This window comes from Mesoplodon mirus (genome assembly GCF_964341445.2).
Source record: "Mesoplodon mirus genome assembly, chromosome: 9".
In the NCBI taxonomy this organism is placed as follows: Eukaryota; Metazoa; Chordata; class Mammalia; order Artiodactyla; family Ziphiidae; genus Mesoplodon; species Mesoplodon mirus.
In genome coordinates, this window is record NC_138985.1 from 36,101,344 (window position 1) to 36,124,896 (window position 23,553).

The 23,553-nt window shown below is 35.5% G+C and overlaps 1 protein-coding gene across 4 annotated transcripts in view; it reads right to left on the minus strand.

The window, feature by feature from the left end:
- The window catches only part of SEMA3A (semaphorin 3A), a 504,012-nt gene that overhangs the window by 17,742 nt on the left and 462,717 nt on the right, over positions 1–23,553 (minus strand). For all 4 annotated transcript variants that reach the window (XM_082632321.1, XM_082632319.1, XM_082632318.1 and 1 more), the window contains 3 exons: positions 22,070–22,161; positions 6,862–6,903; positions 2,432–2,589 (listed from right to left, as the gene is read on the minus strand). In XM_082632321.1, coding sequence (XP_082488447.1) covers positions 2,432–2,589; positions 6,862–6,903; positions 22,070–22,161 — 292 coding nt within the window. The remainder of the gene's footprint in view (positions 1–2,431; positions 2,590–6,861; positions 6,904–22,069; positions 22,162–23,553) is intronic.

Below are 23,553 nucleotides of genomic sequence, written 5' to 3' on the forward strand. Positions count from 1 at the left end.
TCATTATACCTATAACAGCAGTCTGCAAGATGATCAAAATGGAAAATAGTATATAAATGTACTAACAATACACAAAAAGTCTTTCAAAGTATTGATAACAGAAAATTCATGGTTTCTTTTTGCTACTGAATGTCAGTCAGTAAGAATCTAACATCTAGAATATCTAAAATTCTTAATATCTTAAATTCTGAGGAAAAAGCACAAAATATAGAAGAGCAACCCATTTATTCAATGAATAGAATTAAACTTTTCCTAATCTCTAATGAGGGAGTAAGCTTGAAAATTAAAACTCACATGAATGTTCTCCTTCTCTTAATACTTAACACATAATTCCTTAAATAGACTTTTGTTAAATTATAGTATTAAGACTATGAATTCTATTTGTAAGTTAGTCTTTAATGTTTCTTTTTGGTTGCTATACTAACTTTTTTTTATAAAACATTTCTTTTATGATTACATAGTTTTGATTGCAAACCAATTTACCTGCGAAGTGAATAAAAGGACAAAAACAACAACAAATACCGTGGAGCAAGGCTCCTCCTTTTATCAGAGGAAGGTGAGAGAGAAGACGAACTTACCTCTAAAAGAAAAGCTAAATTTGCTATAGAACTCGAAATTAATTTCTCCTGCATTCTATTGCTCAGATCATGTTACTTACAGTGCATTCTGGGAGTCCTCTCTCTACACTTGGCTACTGGTTGACTGGGAGGAAGGAGGTTGGCTCCAGCCGTTGTGGTGCCAACTAGATGTGTAGTTGGAGTAGAAGGCTAAAACTGGAGATTGGCTCTGTGTGACTGACTCGAAAAGACTGGGGACACTTGCCCATCTGTTTTCTGCATCTATTTTAATGGGTATTGTCTTGCTGCAAAGTTAGTTACCATCCTTGAAAAGAGCTCTCACAAAGGTCACTGAGAATTGCAAACATGGAATTTGTTACTGTATTCATAAATTTAGAAGTCCCAGGTATTTATAGATTTCTATCTGTAGAATTGGTGAGACTATCAAACAGATGTTGCACATTTCAAAATTGAGCCAACAAGGGAACTTGTGAAACACGAACCACAAAGCATTTGGGAAGGCATTTTTTACTGCCATTGAAGCTTTTGGAAAATGCCGTCACAAAGAATATATAAATTGTGAGGCCTCTAAACATCCTTTTCAAAGACACATGAAATTGGATTAAGTAAAATCTGCAAGGCACAACAAAAATGTGTTAATGATAATTCCTTCAATCTTTGATTCTAGGTATGCAATAAACACGTTTCAAATGTATAATAACATCCAGCTTTTTAATTTATTATAGATGTAGTTATGATCTTATTTTTATCTTCTTTCTCATTAAGAAAAGCTTAAAATTCAAATGGATTATTACTAAATTAGGCAATGTTATACATTTTCACATGGAAAGGAAATAATACCCATTTTTAGTTCAAACATGAATTCCACACTTTCAAGCAACATTAAAAGCCCTTTAGAGCTAACTGATTTTAAGAAGCATAAAACCTTATTCTTAATTAATTTAATTTTATTGCTGTGAAAACAGCATATTCCTATTAAATTATCCATGGTTTCTCTGATCAATAACACATTATCTCCACACTAAGTTCTTGTTTTAAATTTAAACTGCCAACAAAGTCAATAGGTATATGAAAGTAATACTAACATGTTGTCTAAATTCTGAATATTGAAGGCTTAAGAAAATTGCATATTTATTAAATGGAATAAGCTAATACTACGTTTATATTTAATATTAACAAGGTAACTGTGTTTTAATCCATATGGACTGACTATAAGAAAGATTTAAGTTGTAGATGATATAACACTACAGTCAATATTATCTAGTGTGTAATCAAAATATTTAAGTAGATATTAGGGTTATTTCTTTTAGGTAATATTTTTCCAAAACCTTTAAAATGATCCAAGTGTTGTAGAACACATCTCATTAGCAATGAAAAAAGCCACGTTCTTACCTTCTTGTAAAACATTAGCTAAGATTAAAAAACAAATTTTACTGCTCCTATAATGCATTGGCTTAATAATGTTAATTTCTATTAAATGTTTCAATATGTTCATGTGCATACTGTTAATCTTTAGGTTTATATTAGCAAGTATTGTATATTACTTCACCTATTATTGCTTGTTTCTTAAATACTGGTGAATATCAAGGGGGAAAGGTAGCCATAAGTGAGTAGTAGAGAATACGTTGAAATGACTATTTTGTCAAATTAAGAAAGTGTTTTTGTTTTTTAAAACAAAAGTAAACCAAGTTTGTGTACAACGTTTAGGAGGTGTTTAAGAGTTCCCTGAAGTATAACACCTCATTTTATTCATCAGAAAAAAGATGATGTATTTATATGAAGAAGTTGTTCCAAAAATGGAATCAGATAAGATGAATATGAAACACTGTGTTTATTTCTAATATTCCTCCTACCTCTTTGCAGTAGGAAAATAGCGAGAACATGAAGAGCCATCCCAGGCACAGTAAGGGTCTCGGGCAAGGCAGCACTCTGCACAGGCTTTCCCGTAAATATCACATCTGTGTAAAGGGAGCTGTGTGACTCCCACAGTAGAGCCAATATATAGTTGTTGCTGTGGAAAGAGTTTACTGTTATGACAAAAACTACCTTGTTTTTCAAATCTTTTTATTAAAAACAACAACAAAAAATGTTCCAGCTTAGCAAAGATACGTTTATATTTGTAGGTTTAAAAACATTCCATTATTGGTAGTTTCTTCAAAGGCCTGGCAGGAAATGTGACCATTTAAAATAGAGCAAGATCAAAATCTAAATAGTTGACTGAAACAGGTATATTTTATAAGTGTAAAACCAAAGGAAGATAAAGGAAGACAGCAATAGTTGTATGTCAATTAAATCTCATAAAAATAAAAAAATTTTAGACAGTAAGACACTGAGCAATGTAAAGTTCAAACCTTCAGTTTTTGCTCTTAGGTTGCTTTTTAAATTTCTACTGTTTATAACTTTGATTAATCAGATTATCTACACTGCCAAGTATTCTGATTGGTCTTGAGGCAGGGATCTTTTGCTTTTGACTCTTGGGTGCCCTATTGCATTGCCTGTGATGCAGTCTTCCCTCCTATAAGAAGGGAAAGTGTGACGTTTTGGCACTTGCATTGGTAAGAAGTTTTGCTCAACGCTAGCTAAATGTCTTGCCTTTGCACCACCTCCAGGAAGATTACTTTAATCAAAAGTACTCAATTACTTCTCATTCGAAAGATCATCAGATAGGGGAATCAAGTACACTCTGGCTGGTGCCGTGGACTTGAACAAAAAACTCAGGTGTTGTGGGAAAAAGTGGGGTACTGGGCATCAACATACCTGGATCCTAGGTCTTCCCTGACACTAACTCTCTTGTGATCTTGAGCCTTTCACATAATTTTTCTAAGACTTAACTTCCTTATTCATAAGATGAGCATGTTTAACTAGATCTTTAAAGTATGCATCTAGATAAAACGTCTATGCTGCCACTATCTTCAGTGAATTTGAAATTATCAAAGGAGCCAGAATTGGGGGGAAAAAGCTTTCTAACAGCAATTACTTCAGCATTTCAATACAAGTTAAAAAATATCTTTAACAAAGTTGAACCAATATAGCATACCGGTTGCAAATTTATGTAAATACAAAATGACATACAAATAAGACTGTTTTGTGATTTTTCTACATTTTACTGTAATTGGTGTCATAGCTCCCTTTCTTGCTCTAGATGATTGAATAATTATAATAAAACATTAAATAAAAGTTGTGAAAATACTGAAACATGACAGTACATATGAAAAAGACCTCAAAAGTGTATTTTAATTTTCCACTATATAAATGAAAGTAAGTTACAGAAAAGCCAGTCTCTGAACCATGGTGTGCTCTTTTACTATAACAAATTGTCTAACAGGCAGCAATGGATATAATTAAAACTGCATTTCCAAAAGGCTCTCAAAGATGGGACTACATATGTAAATAAATGTTTAAATGAAGATATAAGTAACTATTAGAATCTATGAAATTATTGAGAGTATAAGGAGTACTTTTAGAAAGTAATTATATGCTGAAAGCTAACCAACTTACTTATATCTTAATATAAGAAAGGGAAAAAAAGGGGGAAGAAATAATACAATAAAAACTAAATTATTATGGAGGCAGATACACTGATTGCTTATTCCATTTCAGTAAGTGAAGAATATTTATAGTACATGAACATAGTATAGTATAGTATATAGAATATACAGTATATAGAATATAGAATATATTACAGAAAATCAACTTCTTACTATATTCACCTTGTATTATTATATTGAAAGATGCTACAAACCATGGCAAATTAAGAAATGGTAGTTAAAGTCTCTGGGAGGAAAAGATGAAGTATTATTAAGTTTTTTGGTTGAGAGAAAATTATATTGATTTGTACCCCTCTTAAAGCATCTATAGAACCTGCATGTGATAACAGCTGATCATAATTTGAAAAATATTAACAGGGAACTTAACTAATGGAAAGAAATTCTTTATTCTTTTTTTTTCCCTCCTATTCTTTCTCTCTTCCAAAAGCACCTTTAAAAAAAAAAAAACTTAGATTGTATTGAAGGCAAGCAATCTCAATATGATAAAAAAGGAAACAAACAATGTTTAAACAACAATTACATTAGTTAAAATGGGGTAGCAGTATCTAGAAGCATGGTTGGCATTGGTGAATACAGACATGCCAAACCATATACTGTGGTCATAACTATTTAAAAAGCTACTGACCAAGCTGGTTATACCTAAGAAAAAGATTTCTATGTTTGGCCAATAACTTTTAAGAAGCATGAATGAAATTCATACTTATAGATTTCTGTAAGAATATGGTATTGAGTAGTAAAGGAGTTGTTATCCAAATGATAATATCTAAATCTGTCAGATCCCTTTAGGAGAATATCAGAGAAATAATACATGAGAAGAATATGAAACCAAAAATATGGCAACTGAAATTATTGTAATGAAAACCTAAAGTGTGATAAAATGCCCCAAATTAAATACAATTCAATGTAGTTTATATTTAACGATTATTCTGCAGTACTATTAATGATTTTCACAATGAATTATGCTATTTAAATGAAATATGGGGGACGCTTGCAGGCACCATTGAGCATAATCCAGTCACCAGCAAATAACCTGACATGTTTTTTCTGCCCAATTTAACATCACCACAGGCTTTCTCACTAACCTCCTTAACAAGTTGTGGTTCATAAGCAGGAGATGAGTCCATTTAACCAGAAAATTAGTTGCAACACTGCTTGTCCCTCTTGAAACTACTGCCTCACTTTAAAAATTTCCATGAGCATAAATGAAATTGAGTCACATCTGAATGAAATCAAACTCCAGCCACATCTGAATGGAAATCAAACTCCATCTCATGTTGTGAAAATTTTCCAGTAATGGAAAATGAAGGCTAGGGACACTTTCTTCTAACATAGTATTTTAGGTTGATAAATTGTTTGTTTGTTTTTTGGTGAAATGTGTTGCATTTAATAGGCAATTCTTAAGGTAGGTTTAAACACGTTAAAACAGAAAGAAATGTTTTACAAAACTAGATGCAATGTAATTAATGCTGACAAAGAAGTCTAGCAGAAAATAAATAAATAATTTAAAAAATCATTACAGGAAAGAATATCCTGGTCTAGCTACTATCCTGGAAATCCCCTTGCCAACATTTGACAATTTTTAGATTACAAGAACAGGTGAACACACACTTATGAAGTGTAAGATGACAGTATCAGGTCAATAATATCTGCACTTTGGATTTCTCTAAATAACTTGGAGATTATCAATCTATTTTGATATGAATGTGTGGAAAGGATATATACTAAGTTTCAGTGGCACAGTATTTTAGCATACTGTATGAGGAATAATGTATGGTCAGAGATAAAACACGTAAACAGTTAAGAAATAAGATTCACCAAATCATTCTCAGATTCAATAATTTTGTATGTAAGTTTTCATACAAAACTTGTATGTAAGTTTACAGTGAGTAAAGGGCTCCCTACTCCTTCCTGGCTTTTTCTTCTAGGTTATTTAATAATCTCAACTCAGGATCCAAGCCATTTTTTTCTTTTTAGTTACCTTTGATATACTGGATAGAAAGGCTAGGTAACATTTATGTGGAAAAGGTAATTCATTAGAAGTTAAAATTATATTTGTTTTGCCCATATCATTTAGCATTTAGAAGTCATTTGTGTTTCTTAAGAGTCTTGCCAAAGCATTCATTCAACGTGAATGAAAAGACTATTAACACGCTGCCCTTAACCTTTGAATCCACGGAGTTTAATAACATCATTTGGCAGCGACCATTTTGCTGCTTCCCTTTTATATTTAGCCAAACTAAATGTTTTCTCTAGCACACACTACTATTGAAAAAGTAAAATTAACTTTTAAGTAAAAATCCTCCAAAAATATATAGTCCAGTGCATAATTTTATTAGCCTATATAATGTATTTTGTTTATACATACAAATTAAATTATAAATTTATTTATATTCTGAAATATTCACCAATGCTATTTTAAAGGATAGATAGATGAAAATAATTACTGAGTAAATTATATTATAATGACGAAAAAAGAAATGCTATAAATGAAAATTTACAACAAATAGTGATCTAAGAAATATATTTATAGGACATATATGAGACTGGTCAAAAGCATGAGGGCAATGAAAATTATCTTTAGTTTCCTACTAGTTATTGTTAAGAATTTTGTCTCTTGTTTTTTTGAATAATTGTTAATAAATCCATAAAATCTGATGGAACATATTTATCTATTTGAAACATAAAGTTAACAAAATATAGAATATTGTATATACTGTAATATATAATGATAGTACCTGCTTAGTGGAAAGCTCCATTGCTGAAATAGCAGTTGGTTCCTAAAGAAGAAAAACAAAATGTGAATTGTTTGGTCAATTAGAAAAGTCATAAAATACCAACATAAATTTCCAGAAAGATAACTTCAGTGCCTGTAAGAAGCACTATAATTGGGAAATAAGACATGTAAAAGAAATTGTACAGACAAGTGTTGTACGTATGGAGCAGACAATAAGTGCATCCTCCAGTTAATGACCATCAGGAACATACCCATGAATCAGGTTGGGTTTATTGCCCACTGTGCATGGGAGGCTCAGTAAGACAGGGATGGAAAGGACTTATATGTTTTGGGCTTGTGTTAGGTGATTTAAGGAAGGGTTCCAGGAAGTAGGGCTTTGCTTTGCATTGGATGCTGTCAAAAAGCAGAGGTAATTCTATGATTAGGTATCTTCATAAGTCTTATTTAGGAGGGAAAAACAGAGTGAAGCTAAAGTAGTGATAGGTAAATTAGCAATCACTCACTAGGGCAGGGTGGGGAGATATTTGGTCATTTTTATGGTTTGGACAACATTTACATTCTTTCCTGTGTTCAGATATTCAGACATGATTACAGAATGGTCTTGTTTTTTTTTTTTTTTTTTTTTTTTGATTCATAATGGTCTGAGAATGGCCCCATCTGATGTTGGGGATCTGTGAAAATTTGTATGTTCAACTGGAGAACACCACCATGGCATAGGTGAGACTGTCAGGCCAGCTCCTAATAGCGCCAAGGATGAGCTGAGAGTACTGGGCTGGTTTCCAGCTGTCAAGAACTGTGAGAGCTCAGTTGGGATGAGACTATTTCTTTATTATTAAAATGACTTAAGACCTACAAAGGCCTACACTTCAGGTCTCTGCTGGAGAACATAATCTCTTTAATTTCTATCAACAGGCTAATCTAGAGCAGTCATGACTAGGGAAGTAATAATCACCAATACACTTTGCTAAAGGGTTCTGCTGAAGCTTATCAAACATATGTAGGTTGCATAAATAAAGGCTGTTCTTTGATGAACTTAGACCACCAAAAGGCTATTCACCTGAATGCATTCGCTTATACTCTTAGATTCACTTTCATTTAACTGTGCTCCATCCTATGTCTCATCAATGACAAACATAACTCTAAGAAGAGATGGCTGGGGGGTTTCAGAGACAGCTGATGACAAAGAGGCTTAGGTGGGAAGAACAAAATCCTAAAAGGTCTCTCTGTGTAGGTGACTGAAGTTAAGCCCTGAAGAAAGGGTAAAGAGTTGCACTCTGGGGTCAAATATATGGGTTCAAATAGCAGTAACACAAACTTGGCCAGAAGTGTGATATTAGGTGTGGTATAGAATTTCTTTCTAATTTAGTTTTCTCATCTGAAAAATGGTACCTTCCTCATAGGATTGCTGAGACGATTAAATGAATTAATAAATATAAAATACCTTACAAATGTGCTTATCACATAGTGTTTATTCAAATCTCTCCTCTCTTCTACATGCACAACATACACTCAACACAGGTGCACACACACACACTCCCATATCCTTTCCTTGTTTTACTTTTTCTCGAGTGCCTATCACTATCTAGAAATACACATATATGACATTTATGTATATGTATGATTTATATATGACATTTATCTTGAGTCATATAGGTATAGGAGGTGAGTTTCCTCCTATACCTCAAAGCTCTTATCTGAAAGTAGGGAGTAAGAGTAAGGAACTAAGGATTGAGAGGAGGGAAGAAAAGTCAATAAAATGTAGGTCATGTAAGTCACCACTGAGACAAAATCTGAGGATAGTAGACAATGACTCTCAAAACTATCCACTGAGGCTTGTACCAAGAAAAGTTTTATATATATATAAATATGGAAATATTTCATTATGCTTTGGATGCCCACAGGGTTGTTAAATCTCCTACACCCTCAGTTGTGACTCTTGCTTGCCCTTTTGCCTGTCAGGGAAGTGCTGGGGCAAAAACTGAAAGACACACAGTGGGAATTAGAGGTAAGGTTGACACCTCTAATTTATGAATTTTATATTGTTATACAGCAGGTTCTTATTAGTCATCCATTTTATACATATCAGTGTATACACGTCAATCCCAATCACCCAATTCATCACACCCCCACCCCCAGCCCCGCTGCTTTTCCCCCTTGGTGTCCATACGTTTGTTCTCTACGTCTCTGTCTCAATTTCTGCCCTGCAAACCGGTTCATCTGTACCATTTTTCCATGTTACACATATATGCACTAATATACGATATTTGTTTTTCTCTTTCTGACTTACTTCACTCTGTATGACAGTCTCTAGATTTATCCACGTCTCTACAAATGATCCAATTTAATTCCTTTTTATGGCTAATATTCCATTGTATATATGTACCACATCTTCTTTATCCATTCATCTGTTGATGGGCATTTAGGTTGCTTCCATGACCTGGCTATTGTACATAGTGCTGCAATGAACACTGGGGTGCATGTGTCTTTTGAACTATGGTTTTCTCTGGGTATATGCCCAGTAGTGGGATGGCTGGGTCATATGGTAATTCAATTTTTAGTTTTTTAAGGAGCCTCCATACTGTTCTCCATAGTGGCTGTATCAATTTACATTCGATCAACAGTGCAAGAGAGTTCCCTTTTCTCCAAGCCCTCTCCAGCATTTGTTGTTTGTAGATTTTCTGATGATGCCCATTCTAACTGGTGTGAGGTGATACCTCACTGTAGTTTTGATTTGCATTTCTGTAATAATTGGTGATGTTGAGCAGCTTTTAATGTGCTTCTTGGCCATTTGTATGTCTTCTTTGGAGAAATGTCTGTTTAGGTCTTCTGCCCATTTTTGCACTGAGTTGTTTCTTTAATACTGAATGGCATGAGCTGTTTATATATTTTGGAGATTAACTCTTTGTTGATTCGTTTGCAAATATTTTCTCCCATTCTGAGGGTTGTCTTTTCATCTTGTTTATGGTTTCCTTTGCTGTGCAAAAGCTTTTAAGTTTCATTAGGTCCCATTTGTTTATTTTTGTTTTGACTTTCATTACTCTAGGAGGTGGATCAAAAAAGATCTTGCTGTGATTTATGTCAAAGAATGTTCTTCCTGTGTTTTCCTCTAAGAGTTTTACAGTGTCCGGTCTTACATTTAGGTCTCTAATCAATCTTGAGTTTATTTTTGTGTATGGTGTTAGGGAGTGTTCTAATTTCATTCTTTTACATGTAGCTGTCCAGTTTTCCCAGCACCACTTATTGAAGAGACTGTTTTTTCTCCATTGTATATCGCTGCCTCCTTTGTCATAGATTAGTTGACCATAGGTGTGTGGGTTTATCTCTGGGCTTCCTGTCCTGTTCATTGATCTATATGTCTGTTTCTGTGCCACTACCATGTTGTTTTGATTACTGTAGCTTTGTAGTATAGTCTGAAGTCAGGAAGTCTGATTCCTCCAGCACCATTTCTTTTCCTCAAGACTGCTTTGGCTATTTGGGGTCTTTTGTGTCTCCATACAAATTTTAAGATTTTTGTTCTGGTTCTGTAAAACATGCCATGGGTAATCTGATAGGGATTGCACTGAATCTGTAGATTGCTTTGGGTAGTACAGTCATTTTCACAATATTGATTCTTCCAATCCAAGAACACAGTATATCTCTCCATCTGTTGGTATCATTTATAATTTCTTTCAACAGTGTCTTATAGTTTCTGCATACAGGTCTTTTGTCTCCTTAGGTAAGCTTATTCGTAGGTATTTTATTCTTTTTGTTGCAATGGTAAATGGGAGTGTTTCCTTAATTTCTCTTTCAGATTTTTCAGCATTAATGTAGAGAAATGTAAGAGATTTCTGTTCATTCATTTTGTATCCTGCAACTTTACCAAATTCATTGATTAGCTCTAATAGCTTTCTGGTGGCATCTTTAGGATTCTCTATGTATAGTATCATGTCATCTGCAAACAGTGACAGTTTTACTTCTTCTTACCAATTTGTATTCCTTTTATTTCTTTTTCTCCTCTGATTGCCGTGGCTAGGACTTCCAAAACTATGTTGAATAATGGTGGTGAGAGTGGACATCCTTCTCTTGTTCCTGATCTTAGAGGAAATGATTTCAGTTTTCCACCATAGAGAATGTTGTTTGCTGTGGGTTTGTTGTACATGGCCTTTATTATGTTGAGATAGTTTACCTCTATGCCCACTTTCTGGAGAGTTTTTATCATAAATGGGTATTGAATTTTGTCAAAAGCTTTTTCTGCATCTATTGAGATGATCATATGGTTTTTATTCTTCAATTTGTTAATATGGTGTATCACATTGATTGATTTGTGTATACTGAAGAATCCTTGCATCCTTGGGATAAATCCCACTTGATCATGGTGTATGATCCTTTTAATGTGTTGTTGGATTCTGTTTGCTAGTATTTTGTTGAGGATTTCTGCATCTATATTCATGAATGATATTGGTTTGTAATTTTCTTTTTTTGTAGTATCTTTGGTTTCGGTATCAGGGTGATGGTGGCCTCAGAATAAATTTGGAAGTGTTCCTTCCTGTGCTTTTTAAATTTTATTTTATTTATTTATTTTTGGCCGTGTTGGATCTTCGTTTCAGTGCATGGGCTTTCTCTAGTTGTGGCGAGCGGGGGCCACTCTTCATCACGGTGCTCAGGTCTCTCATTGTCACAGCCTCTCGTTGTGGAGCACAAACTCCAGACGCGCAGGCTCAGTAGTTGTGGCTCACGGGCCTAGCTGCTCCATGGCATGTGGGATCTTCCCAGACCAGGGCTCGATCCCATGTCCCCTGCTTGGCAGGCAGATTCTCAGCCACTGTGCCACCAGGGAAGCCCCCAGTGCAATTTTTTGGAAGAGTTTGAGAAGGATGGGTGTTAGCTCTTCTCTAAATGTTTAATAGAATTCACCTGTGAAGCCATCTAGTCCTGGACTTTTGTTGGAAGATTTTTAATCACAGTTTCAATTTCATTACTTGTGATTGGTATGTTCATATTTCCTATTTCTTCCTGGTTCAGTCTTGGAAGGTTATACATCTCTAAGAATTTGTCCATTTCTTCCAGGTTGTCCATTTTATTGGCATAGAGTTGCTTGTAGTAGTCTCTTAGGATGCTTTGTATTTCAGCCATGTCCATTGTAACTTCTTTTTCATTTCTAAGTTTATTGAGTCCTCTCCCTCTTTTTCTTGATGAGTCTAATGGTTTATCAATTTTGTTTATCTTCTTAAAGAATGAGCTTTTAGTTTTATTGATCCTTGCTATTGTTTTCTTTGTTTCTATGCCATTTATTTCTGCTCTGATCTGATTTCTTTCCTTCTGCTAACCTTGGGTTTTGTTTGTTCTTCTTTCTCTAGTTCCTCTAGGTGTAAGGTTAGATTGTTTATTTGAGATGTTTCTTGTTTCTTTAGGTAGGCTTGTATAGCCATAAACGTCGCTCTTAGAACTGCTTTTGCTTCATCCCATAGCTTTTTTTTTTTTTTTTTTTTGCGGTATGCGGGCCTCTCACTGTTGTGGCCTCTCCTGTTGCGGCGCACAGGCTCCGGACGCGCAGGCTCAGCGGCCATGGCTCACGGGCCCAGCCGCTCTGCGGCATATGGGACCCTCCCGGACTGGGGCACGAACCCGTATCCCCTGCATCGGCAGGCGGACTCTCAACCACTGCGCCACCAGGGAGGCCCCATCCCATAGCTTTTGGATCGTTGTGTTTTCACTGTCATTTGTCTTTAGGTATTTTTTCATTTCCTCTTTGATGTCTTCAGTGATCTCTTGGTTATTTAGTAACGTATTGTTGAGCCTCCATTTGTTTGTGTTTTTTACGTTTTTTCCCCTGTAATTGATTTCTACTCTCATAGTGTTGTGGTCAGAAAAGATGCTTGATATGATTTCAGTTTTCTTAAACTTACTGTGGCTTGATTTGTGACCCAAGATGTGATCTATCCTGGAGAATATTCCATGTGCACTTGAGAAGTGTAATCTGCTGTTTTTGGATGGAATGTACTATAAATATCAATTAAATCTATCTGGTCTATTGTGTCTTTTAAAGCTTCCGTTTCCTTATTTATTTTCATTTTAGATGATCTGTCCACTGGTGTAAGTGAGGTGCTAAAGTCCCCCACTATTACTGTGTTACTCTCGATTTCCTCTTTTATAGCTGTTAGCATTTGCCTTATGTATTGAGGTGTTCCTATGTTGGGAGCATAGACATTTATAATTGTTGTATCTTCTTCTTGGATTGATCCCTTGATCACTATGTAGTGTACTTCCTTGTCTCTTGTAACATTCTTTATTTTAAAGTCTATTTTATCTGATATGAGTATTGCTACTCCAGCTTTTATTGATTTCCATTTGCATGGAATATCTTTTTCCATCCCCTCACTTTCAGTCTGAATATGTCCCTAGGTCTGAAGTGGGTCTCTTGTAGACAGCATACAGATGGGTCTCGTTTTTGTATCCATTCAGCAAGGCTGTGTCTTTTGGTTGGAGCATTTAATCCATTCATGTTTTAGGTAATTATCTGTATGATGTTCCTGTTACCATTTTCTTAATTGTTTTGGGTTTGTTTTTGTGCGTCTTTTTCTTCTCTTGTGTTTCCCACGTAGAGAAACTCCTTTAGCATTTGTTGTAGAGCTTGTTTGGTGGTGCTGAATTCTCTTTGCTTTTCCTTGTCTGTAAAGCTTTTGATTTCTCCATTGAATCTGAGTGAGATCCTTGCTGGACAGAGTAATCTTGGTTACAGGTTCTTCCCTTTCATCACTTTAAGTATATCATGCCACTCCCTTCTGGCTTGTAGAGTTTCTGCTGAGAAATCAGCTGTTAACCTTATGGGAGTTCCCTTGTATGTTACTTGTGATTTTCCCCTGGTTGCTTTTAATAATTCTTCTTTGTCTTTAAATTTTGCCAATTTGGTTACTTTGTGTCTCGGTGTGTTTCTCCTTGGGTTTATCCTGCCTGGGACTCTCTGCACTTCCTGGACTTGGGTGGCTATTTCCTTTCCCATGTTAGGGAAGTTTTCGACTATAATCTCTTCAAATATTTTCTTGGGTCCTCTCTCTCTCTCTTCTCCTTCTGGGATCCCTATAATGTAAATGTTGTTGTGTTTAATGTTGTCTCAGAGGTCTCTTAGGCTGTCTTCATTTCTTTTCATTCTTTTTTCTTTATTCTGTTCTGCAGCAGTGAATCCCAACATTCTGTCTTCCAGGTCACTTATCCATTCTTCTGCCTCAGTTATTCTGCTATTGATTCCTTCTAGAGTATTTTTCATTTCAGTTATTGCATTGTTCATCTCTGTTTGTCCTTTAATTCTTCTCGGTCTTTGTTAAACATTTCTTGCATCTTCTCGGTCTTTGCCTTCATTCTTTTTCCAAGGTCCTGGATCATCTTCACTATCACTATTCTGAAGTCTTTTTCTGGAAGTTTGTCTATCTCCACTTCATTTAGTTGTTTTTATGGGGTTTTATCTTGTTCCTTCATCTGGTGCATAGCCCTCTGCGTTTTCATCTTATCTTTCTGTGAATGTGGTTTTTGTTCCACAGGCTGCAGGACTGTAGTTCTTGCTTCTTCTGCTGTCTGCCCTCTGGTTCATGAGGCTATCTAAGAGGCTTGTGCAAGTTTCCTGATGGGAGGGACTGGTGGTGGGTAGAGCTGGCTGTTGCTTTGGTGGGCAGAGCTCAGTAAAACTTTAATCCATTTGACTGCTGATGGGTGGGGCTGGGTTCCCTCCCTGTTGGTTGTTTGGTCTGAGGTGACCCAACACTGGAGCCTACCCAGGCTCTTTGGTGGGGCTAATGGTGGACTCTGGGAGGGCTCATGCCAAGGAGTACTTCCCAGAACTTGTGCTGCTTGTGTCCTTGTCCTCACAGTGAGACACAGCCACCCCCACGCCTCTGCAGGAGACCCTCCAACACTAGCAGGTAGGTCTGGTTCAGTCTCCTATGGGGTCACGGCTCCTTCCCCTGGGTCCCGATGCACACAGTACTTTGTGTGTGCCCTCCAAGAGTACAGTCTCTGTTTTCCCTAGTCCTGTCAGAGTCCTGCAATGAAATCCCGCTAGCCTTCAAAGTCTGATTCTCTAGGAATTCCTCTTCCCATTGCCAGACCCCCAGGTTGGGAAGCCTGACTTGGGGCTCAGAACCTTCACTCCTGTGGGTGGACTTCTGTGGTCTAAGTGTTCTCCAGTTTGTGAGTCACCCACCCAGCAGTTATGGGATTTGATTTTATTGTGATTGCACCCCTCCTACCGTCTCATTGTGGCTTCTCCTTTGTCTTTGGATGTGGGGTATCTGTTTTGGTGAGTTCCAGTGTCTTCCTGTCGATGATTGTTCAGCAGTTAGTTGTGATTCTGGTGTTCTTGCAAGAGGGAGTAAGAGCACGCCCTTCTACTCCGTCATCTTGAACCAGAGTTCTTGCAAGAGGGAGTGAGTGCACGCCCTTCTACTCCGTCATCTTGAACCAATCTCTCATGTTTTCTTAATTGTTTAACTTCCCCTGGCCCCAGCCCTCCCTACCCCCCTACCGCCCGACACAGTAATTTAGGCACAGGATTTTGGGCTGTTTCGTGCCCTGCCACATACCTGGGATTGTTGCTTCTACAGTTCACCCTTGAACAAAAGGGTTTGAACTTTGTGGATCCACTTAGACGTGGATTTTTTTCAATTGTAAATACTACAGTACTACACCATCAGCGCTGGATGAATCTGTGGATGCAAAACCACAGATATGGAGGGCCAACTGTCAAGTTATACTCAGATTTTCCCCTGCCTGGAGGGTTGGTGCACCTAACCCCCAAGTTGTTCAAAGGTTAAGTGTAATTTGCAAGTTGTCAATAAATATGTTAAATAATGAATGAGTGAAAGAATGAAGAAATGAATTCCCTACCATTTTCCCCTTTCTCTCCTATCTCTTTTACTCTACCCATTATACTCTGTTCCTTCAACTGAATTTGTATATGAGATGAAGGAGGCCATCCTTTAAAAGAAGTTTTTCCTTAATCCTTTAAAGTTAGCTGTAATTTCTTTGAAAATAATCTGAATATTCTATACTCACCATCTTTACTTCTTCATGTCCCATTCAGTGCCTTTCATCCCTCAGCCCACTGAGTCTAGCCCTTACTCTAGAGAGGTGGCCTACGATTCTCAGAAAGAGAAATCACTGATGCTGAATGGAAGCTTTCAGTCTATTTTTATTGCTGGACTTCTTGTTTGATATGGCACTATTGACCACTCATTTCTTCTTGATTGCTTCCTCCTTTAGATTTCATTATGTCTTGAAACTCTTTATTGACTATTCTTAGCCTTTTTCAGTCTTTTCTATCTCCAGCCATTCCTCATATATTTGCCTTGCCTTGCTGACTCCTTTCCACTCTTCTTTGGATGCCACATTATGTTCCTGGTGGGCTTATCCACTCTTGTGGCTTTAATTACCCCCTGAGTACTGCAGAATTGCAAATTTCCACTTTGAACCCTGACATCTAAGCTGAGCACAGAATTTTGTTAACAAATTTAAGACAACCTGCCTGAGACACAAATGAGACAAATGATTTAGAATGTAAATTAATTTGATGGGATAAGTTAGAGATTTCCCATAATTTCCCATTTTCAGAGTTTAATGATATTAAAAATAATTTTCTATAGGAACTGTCAATCATAAAGACAACTATGATGAAAGAAATATCTACCAATTTTCTCTATACAGAAATAAGATCTTTGGAATTTAGTAGCATCAAATCACAAAAACCAAGGGGCCAATTCATCATAGACTTTTAGTTTCAAAAGATAAAATTGACTATTGTATTTAGGTTTACATAATATTGGAAGAAGTGAACCCGCAGAATTTAAAAGAGTTAGGAAAATATTCCATAGCAGCTTCTTCCATTCCAAGAGTTTCACAGGATAAATGGTTATGTGGTTATGTAAGCAGCTAACTTCATAGGGACTTTCATGAAATAAGTTTTATAGCCAAGGTACAAGGAAAGTACTTCTTAGAGAATCAACAGCTAGTATAATTAAAATGAAAGTTAACTATGTCTCAGTTCTTTTAAAAACTTCAGTGAAACTATATAAAAGTGAAGCTGGTGAATTTTCAGACATTTCACATTCACTGACAATACAAAAAATTATATGTCTGTAAGGTAGATGGAAATGATCACTTCATACATAAATTGTAAAACAAAACAAACCGTAATACACAAGAAACTCCACTGTGCCATATTATAATTTTAATGTTCTTCAATTAAGACCCTAGAATCTCTTAATTAAAAGAAACTTACTTATTTTTCAGACCAGGAAATTAGTAACAGTTTGGAATAGGATGTGCTATATGCTGCCTGCGGTTGAATTTTAATAGACAATATATTAAGATGACATCCATTTAAATATGCTATATTTTTTTCTGAGCCCTAGTTGATGATGAATATAACTTTCATTTAAAACAGATGTAGCTTCATAAGCATTTTCATGAAACTGGTTTCAAGTGCAAATTTAACTGGAGTTCAAGTAAAAATGAAATAAAAAACTTAGCATCTTTTCAAGATTTTCTATGACTCTAATTTGCTATATATTTTTTTCAGATATTTTAATCTAGTCCTTATTAAACTTGCACACTTGCAGAGCTTTTCAACCTGCTGATCCCAGGAGAATCTGACAGAGCTCCCTGGATGCTACGCATGCTGATGCTCCTTTAGCATGAGTTAATAGACTAGATTTTGGAAAGCATCAATTATGATTTACATTTGAATGAAAATTAAACTCTTTCATTTATTTGCTCAGCTGTTCATGGAATATTGCATAAATTGGGTTTAAAATGCATGCGTTATCAATGTAACTGCCTTGCAATCCTTTGCAGTCAATAGGACTATAAATAAAACCCACTGTACTAAATGCATTGCGACTTAACACCCCACTGTCTCAAAAATAAAACCCTCTTTGGACTGGAAAAAGAAATCTCAAAGTGAGTAAAGTAAAAATCAGCATACGTCTGGTTTTCATACCTTTTGAATATTTTTTTTTAACAAGGTATAGGTGTAGAATTTTCAAGCATTTATTTAAAATGAGATTTTCATTTGTATAACTAGTTAACAATAGCTACAATTTACCAGTAATCTTCATTAAAAAAAAACAAAAAAATTATGAAATGAAGAAGTGGAGGCTCAACTGACTTTAACCAACTTGTTTGGAATCACATAGTAAATGAGATTCAAACACAAATTTATGGTTACAAGTAATATTTGGAATCAGGTTTGTGTCTTAGTACTTTGATACCATTTTGAATATATAATGGCTATTTAAAGTCATTTCTAGAGTCCTATACCAAGGCCAATTTTATCTCACATCTTCTTACCTACAAAAATTTTACTCTAAAATGGAAATTTTATTACTGAGGAGTATTTTTCTTTCTATACTCTGATCGGGATTTGACTTCACCCAGAAAAAAAAGTATCTTAGATGTAACTGGAACCACTGGAATGTTCTGTGATTAGTCAGGGTGTTTTCCTAAAACCAACCTCAAGATGGCAATGCACATAGTACTGGCTTTAATTCCGGATTTTATATAAGGTTTGGTTATTCAGTCTAGCAAAGACACATAATGAACATGGTCTCCTGGAGATGATATTATGGTAAAATTAACTGGTTGGTTGACATTAAATGTCTTTCTTTTTAAAATCCAAGAGTATCAGATACCACCAGGACCCTAAATCTGTTCCTTGTCTATTTACCTTGTCAAAGTACCACAGTGCTCAAGTTAACCCTTTTAAATTTTATGTTAAATGGAATGACTTGCAAGGCTCAAATAAAAATACAGAAACTGTAACATTTCTCTGCTTGTTTCAGTGTATATAGAAATTGCTTTAATGTGTTTTTTGTCCTCCTTCTGCAAAATTAAACAAAGTTTGACAGTGAAATATTCCAATTGCTAGACCACAATATATGTATGAACTTTGCCTGATAAAATAGAATGTTGAAAGAAAATATTTCTCTAAACTCTGCCCAAATACGTTTTGTCTACTTGGGTGCCAAAGAAATAACAATGACAACAATGCATAGCACAGAATATGGAAGGAAAATGGAACATTTATCTCTGGAAGATGTGTCTCACATTGCAAACAATCATTTAACAAAATTATAAACTCATAAACAATCATTTCCATGAAAGCACAATATTACGTATTTATACCTAATTGTTAAAAACTGAATAAAGAACCTCTCTCATGATATATTAAAAAACCACAAAAAAGTCATTCAATAGTTATCATAAGTATAATTCGGCTGTATATTTCTCTGGAAATTGCAAAACACTAACAAAATCTAACAGACATTAAATATTTGTGTTGGCAAGACGGTTGGCTTCCAACCTCTCAAGATTTTGTTAAAAGTCGTTTAATAGATCAGCTTAAAGTAATATTTTTAAACTAAAATTTGATTTACTATTAAGAAACATAGATAAGATGTGAAACGTAAACTTAAAATCCCAGAGATGTAGGGAATGAAAATTAGGTAGAACACAGTATTACTGCAAAATTATACACATTCTGATTCATAAAATCCTGGAAAATAATTAAATAATAGATAAAAAAGAACCTTATTTTTTAAAATGGCATGACATAATGATATACAATTCTACAAGATAAAACTTAATTGTACTAAAAGATAATAAATTAAGTACTTGAAACTATGAAGGATAACATGGAAGAGTCTCTAAGCTCCACAAGGTCAGGGACCATGTTTATAGTGTTCATCTCTGAATCACCAGAACTTAGCATTGTGCCAGGACCATGGCAGACATGTTGGTTTACAGTTGGATTAGTAAATGGAACTTGTTATAATCATATACTATAACTGAAGGGGAATATGCAAAGGAACCATGACAAATTCAAAAGTAAAAGATTCTGGAAATAGTTAAGAAATTCTTAAGTTAACAATATTTTAGTACTCCTGTAACTTCATTTGCTACAGTGGTGGTAATATAGATTTCCAAAAATACAGAATTGGTAAACTTTTTTTTCTACTAGAATAATATGGGATATGATCAGCAGGATAACTTTTTGCTGTCATCGGTTTATCTTCCTCATACTCTGGCACCTCACTTTAAGCGGGGTCTCCCTAAGAAGACCTTAAACTCTTTAATTTCTCATTTTTCATTTTTGCATAAATACTGATTCCTTTATTCATTTAATAAATGTAGGTTGAAAACTCACTTTAGGCTCTGGAGACACAACAGTGGACACAAGACAGCAATATATGTATCTGCCCCTCAGTGCCCATAATTTGTTTGCTAAATCTAGATGGGCTCTGTATTACTGACAGTCTATTTGCATAATTGTATTTTTGAATTTGTAGGATAAAGTATCAATGTGTAAATAATGAAATGGGACTTGGTGAAAGATAGGGATTAGTCATCATTCTATACCAGACAAGTAAGGTCCAAGTGCCTGATTTTAAAAATTATACTAGAATTATGATGATTGTGTTATTTTAAGACTTAAACCAAGGATTAGTAGAGAAGGCTACTGAGAATGTGGCTTATATTCAGTATAGACAAACTAAAACAAGTAAAATTATATTGACAATAAGATTCTGAGCACAGGAGCTGGCACTGTCCTGGATGTTCTACATATAGTGTCTCTAATTCTTCTAGCTTTCTTGTGAGGTAGGTATTATTTTTCCTACTAGGGAAGCCCAGAGGGACTATATGGGTTCCAAACAGAACTGCCATGTAGCTATGACTGAAGAACCTAAGCCCTTCCCATTAGAACATTGTTTAGTTATTACAAGATGTCTGTGTCATGATGTACCAGTTATCTGTTTCAAAGCTAATCATAATTTTACTTGAATCAATATATATATTAAAAGCTTGCCATATTTTACTTTATTTTCTCTTCAAAGTATTACTGAATAGTGAGCAAGAGCTCTATTGTGTTAAACTGGTCTAGAAGTATGGGACTAAAAGAAGTCTTGGGAAGACTTTCCTTACAATCAAAATATTTAATCAACTGAAAACTTTAATCCATCCACTTCATGTTATAAAGTGTCTGAGATTTCTGGAGACTAAATGAGATAATTTTAAATTGTGAGACTAGATCCAATATCTTCTCATTTTCTGTCCATGAAATTCTTCTAATTCCAGTTTATTTTGCAGTTATAAATGTCTCAGATTTTTGCCTCCTTTTTTATCAAAAGCTGAAATAACACCTTTTTTTTTTTTTTTTTTTTTTTTTTTTTTTTTTTTTTTTCCTTTTTGCGGTATGCGGGCCTCTCACTGCTGTGGCCTCTCCCGCTGCGGAGCACAGGCTCCGGACGCGCAGGCCCAGCGGCCATGGCTCACGGGCCCAGCCGCTCCGCGGCATATGGGATCCCCCCAGACCGGGGCACGAACCCGTATCCCCTGCATCGGCAGGCGGACTCTCAACCACTGCGCCACCAGGGAGGCCCTGAAATAACACCTTTGATAGGCATCTATTTCTCTGTTGTATTTCATAAATGATTTATATCAAGGTGTGCTTCAATTCAAACTCTTTCTCCTAGCTGGCTTTCTAAAAGGAACAACAGAACACTGTGGTATATGCTACATTACTTCAGTTTTCCTCCCTCACTTCAATCCATATACTGCTGCCTCTACCCCCAATCCTATATAAACCTACTTGGGCCATCAGTGATTCAGGACAAAAAGACAACTAACTATCTGTACTCTTCTTAATTGTGTAGACTAGGAATTCATAACAGATTTTCCACAAGTGATATAAAAACCTCAGAAATTTTTTTTGCTAACAAATGATTTCTTTAGGAAAATATGATAAAACAATTTACAAATAAGCTAAAAAATTATTGAAATGTCTTCATTCCGTTATCATTCTGAATGTATTTCCTTTAATACTTTCATGGAAGTTACCTATCATCCCAGTTATACCATTAAGTGTGAAAGAGGGGATTTGGAGGGTAGGAGGCACACAGGGTTTGTTCATTGAGGTAACTTATATAAATAATATAAAATGTAAATCATATAATTTATCACTGAGAAAACAAAGTATGAGCCAAGGATATATTTCTTTACATTTTTTGATTTAACTAGCATTGAAAGTTTCAAGGTTTATTTTGACTAGTGTCTGGCTTTCTAATTGACAAGCTAATTAGAAGGGTATGCTAGACTGCTTGTCCATACCAAGTTCACTGTGCAGTTGTCCTGGGGGAAAGACATACAAGGGAACTTGTTGACACTTGAAATTAAGCAGCACTCACCCGAAAAACTGTCATTTCTTCCAGCAGAACTTCTTCTAAATCATGCCAAGTCTCCTTAGGAATTGAAACTACTTTAAGAACGGTTCCAACATCTTTGAAAGAAAGTGGAGAAGACCACAACTTAAATAGATCTGAACAGAATTTAGTGTTAATGAATGAAATCAGTATTTGACCAGAAAGAACATTTTGATGTCAGCATTTTAGAATTTATTTTATTGTTACAGCATTAGTAATATATAAAAATGCATTTCATGAAACTAGATAAAGTATAAACATAGCTATGGAATAAAAACAGTTGAATTTTTAGAAATATTTGAAGCTTTGGAGATGATTTTATCCTAAACCTGGGTAAATAAAAAATATATATATATAATAATCACTAGGTTGGATTATTTGTATTTTTTTTTTTTTTTTTTTTTTTTGCAGTACATGGGCCTCTCACTGTTGTGGCCTCTCCCGTTGCAGGAGCACAGCCTCCGGACGCGCAGGCTCAGCGGCCATGGCTCACGGGCCCAGCCGCTCCGCAGCATGTGGGATCCTCCCGAACCGGGGCATGAACCCACGTCCCCTGCATCAGCAGGCGGACTCTCAACCACTGCGCCACCAGGGAAGCCCGAATTATTTGTATTTTTAATCTCAACTATCAGGTGTCTCAAAAACAAAACTAAACTAAACTAAAAATAATACCAGTTTGACAGTGTTGAGGTTTCTCAAAAAACTAAAAATAGAACTAGCATTTGACCCAGGAATTTCACTCCAGGGTATATAGCCAAAAACAAACAAACAAACAAACAAACAAAACCCCCAAAACACTAATTCAAAAAGATACATGTACTCCAATGTTCCTAGCAGCACTATTTACAACTGCTATCAACAGATGAATGGATAAAGAAGAGGTGGTATATGTATATACAATGGACTACTACTCAGCCATAAAAGAGAAAGAAATGTTGCCATTTATAGCAACTTGGGTGGACTTGGAGGGCATTATACTAAGTAAAATAAGTCAGACAGAAATACAAACACTGTACGATATCTGTTATATATGGAATCTAAAAAGTCAACAAATTAGTGACTATAACAAAAAAGAAGCTGACTCACAGATACAGGGAACAAAATGAGTGGTTACCAGTGGGGAGGCAGAAGCGGGGGGCAATATAGGGATGGGGAAAAAAAGGGTTATTATGGGGTTATATGAAATCATCTGTGTGAAACTTTTGAAAATTGTAAAGCACTATAGAATTAATTTAAAGAATCTTTCATTCTATAACAAAATAAACTAAAAAAAGAAAAAAATTACCATCTTGACATTACAGGTTTTTCCCATTTTTGTTATGCAACCAGGAACTACTATGAATACTTCATATATAAGCAAAATGGAAGGAATGTTGTCAAGCAACAAAAGTAGTAGAGCCTCAGAGCCTGGCTGCTCATCTTCTTCCCACGAGGAAGACTTTGGTAGTTAGAGGCCCCTAACAACAGCT